Below are 2,657 nucleotides of genomic sequence, written 5' to 3' on the forward strand. Positions count from 1 at the left end.
ACAACAATGAGTAACGGGCATTGGCTTGGAACAGGCAAGAACAAGGCAAAGAACATCTGCTGGTGGACATCCGAGGCACAACATGGTCCAGTGTGGAAAGCCCATCTAGCCCACAGGATACTAGTGAAGCTGTAAAGCCTACATGAGCCATGGGGCATGTTACATGCCTCCAACATGCTGATCCCTCCCTCCTTACCCACAACAGCCTCTCCTGGCCAGACTGGCCAGTAGCTCATGGATTATCGGGCAGCTTTGCCAAGGCCAACTGAGCTTTCCTGGAAAACCAAATGATTTTTGCCCTTCAATAATGGAGACTGGCTCCCAGGCTGGAAATAGGGCCTGGAGAGTTCAAAGAGCTAAAGAGGTTGTACCTGGAGCCAAGAGTTTGTGTAAGCCCATAGTGGGAGGGGTGGAACATGGTATAAAGCAGCATGAGTGAGCTGAGTAAACAATGCACCTGGAGCAGAAGAGGAGAAGCAGCATGGCAGGGCTTCGGATCCACTCAGTGCTGGTGACTGGGGCCAACCGGGGCATCGGCCTGGGGCTGGTCCAGCACTTCCTGGGGATGCCAACCCCCCCCCAGTGGGTCTTTGCAGCCTGTCGGGCCCCCACGGAGCAGCGGGCGCAGGTGAAGCTGGGCTGGACGCAGCGGGCGCTGCTGGGGACGGGAGCTGGGGACGGGGCACAGGCTGGAGCAGGCAGGGGCTTTGCCAAGGAAGGGCTCCAGCACCGGTGGCACAGGGCAGGGGTGGGACACGGTGGCACTGTCCGTGCATGGGATGTGCTGAGGGGACAGTGGCCCCTGGTGTGAGCAGGAGGCATGGAGCGCTCACCATCCGTCGGCAGGAGCTGGAGCAGGGAGCTGGGTGCGAGGCGAAGCAGGGATGGAGCCGTAGCAACACGAACTGTGCCTGGGGAAGGCTGAGCCTGTGCGCAGCCCCTCCTGCCCTTCCATGCCCACACGACCCCCTCTCCTGCAGGAGCTGCAGCGTTTGGCCTCCAGGCACCGGAACCTGGTCATCATCCCGCTCGGTAGGTGCCCCGAGCCGGTTCCTGCCCCGGTTCCCCTCTCTGCCCAGCACCACAGACCTGGCGAGTGCTCTGGTGCTGTGCACCCAGAGCTGGGAGGCAGCCGTTCCTCTGGGGACACCAGTGCTACCATCTCCAAGCCAGGATGTGAGGGTCTGAGCTCCCTGTGTCGGCTCTGCAGAAGTCACCGACCCTGCCAGCATCAAAGCGGCTGCAGCCCAAGTCGGAGAGCGCTTGGGGGGCTCGGGGCTCACCCTCCTCATCAACAATGCAGGAATGGCGATATTGAATACACTTGATAAGGAGACACTGGAGGACATGACCCACGTTTACACCACCAACACGATTGGGCCCTTGTTGATGGGCCAGGTGAGACCCTCGCCCAAGCTGAGCTGTCCCGTGGCAGCACCAAAGACTGGTGGGAGGGGGTCCTGCCCCTGCTCCATGTGATGAGAAGCTTGTGGAGCTGTGGGCTGGAGCACAGAAGCTGGAGCCTGGTGGGCTGGGGCAGTGGGAAGAGGAGGAAGGATGCTCCAGTGCTGGTGCCGGCGCTGACCGCTGTGGCAAAATTTGGTCCTGTATCTGTGCCACCTCCATGCACATTCCTGTTTGCTGTCCTTGACCTGCAGGCATTCCTGCCCTTGCTGAAGAAGGCTGTCCAGGGCAGCCCAGGCTCACTGCTGAGCTGCAGCAGGGCAGCCATCGTCAACATGTCCAGCAGTGGAGGCTCCATTGAGGAAGTCACTTTATTTGATATGGCACAGATTGTCTCGTACCGCTGTAGCAAGGTATGTCCTGTGGTAAATACGGGTTCAACCTTCTGTTCTCAGCAAACAACTGTCAAGCCCTCAATGTCTCCTCTGTTGATTCCTGCACCTCTTCATCTTGTGACTGAGGTCCTGCAGGTCACAGTCTTGTGCCTAGACCTCAGTACAGCCACCCTTTTCCTCCAATGCTGTCCCTGCTGCATCTCCCCACAGGCTGCTCTGAACATGCTGACCAAGTGCCAGTCCTTGAGGTACAAGGAAGATGGTGTCCTCTGTGTTGCTCTCCACCCTGGATGGGTGCAAACTGACTTGGGGAACATAGAGGACACAGGATCACTTAAGGTAAGAGAGCTGTTGACCAGGGTCTGGAAGAACCAATTCATTTAGGTTCCAGTGAACAGTCCCAGACATGCTGGGCTCTGGGGGAGCTCCTTGGCAGATGCCTTGAGCTGCAGGCATGTGAGGGAAGCAGATGAGGGATGGGGAACTCTCCTTGCCCTGTGCTGGCCTCTCCCCACTCTTCTCCCTCTGCCCCTGCAGCCAACCTTGACAGTGGATGAGAGCGTGCGAGGGATGCTAAAGGTGCTCTCCTCCCTCTCCGAGAAGGACACCGGCACCTTCCTCAGCTGGGAAGGGAAGGTCATTCCCTGGTGAGATGCCAGCCGGGATCCTGGCTGATGCACCATCTTGTGCCCAAGCCTTAATAAATGTGTGTCTGTGAACAATGAGCAGCACTGTTTGAGCCTTCCTCTTAGTCTCTGGTTCACTCTCATTGTGAGAGTCTTCAGTAACACTCTGAGAGAATTTCTCAGAGTTATTTCTGCATGTAATTGAGCTGGGTTGGTCTGAAGATTGGTTCTC

At 57.8% G+C, this 2,657-nt stretch overlaps 1 protein-coding gene across 1 annotated transcript; it reads left to right on the forward strand.

Moving 5' to 3' along the window:
• The first annotated feature begins 390 nt into the window (after positions 1-390).
• On the forward strand, positions 391-2,467 carry LOC133277246 (C-signal-like). The gene is made up of 6 exons (XM_061468895.1): positions 391-628; positions 981-1,032; positions 1,211-1,398; positions 1,659-1,817; positions 2,010-2,138; positions 2,337-2,467. The coding sequence occupies exons 1-6, from the start codon at positions 452-454 to the stop codon at positions 2,448-2,450; spliced, it is 819 nt and encodes a 272-aa protein (XP_061324879.1). The 5' UTR covers positions 391-451; the 3' UTR covers positions 2,451-2,467.
• Positions 2,468-2,657: the final 190 nt, after the last annotated feature.

Source organism: Pezoporus flaviventris, unplaced genomic scaffold, assembly GCF_033815535.1.
Source record: "Pezoporus flaviventris isolate CSIRO_AGI_PZ_B2104156 unplaced genomic scaffold, CSIRO_AGI_Pfla_v1 ptg000054l, whole genome shotgun sequence".
NCBI lineage: Eukaryota > Metazoa > Chordata > Aves > Psittaciformes > Psittacidae > Pezoporus > Pezoporus flaviventris.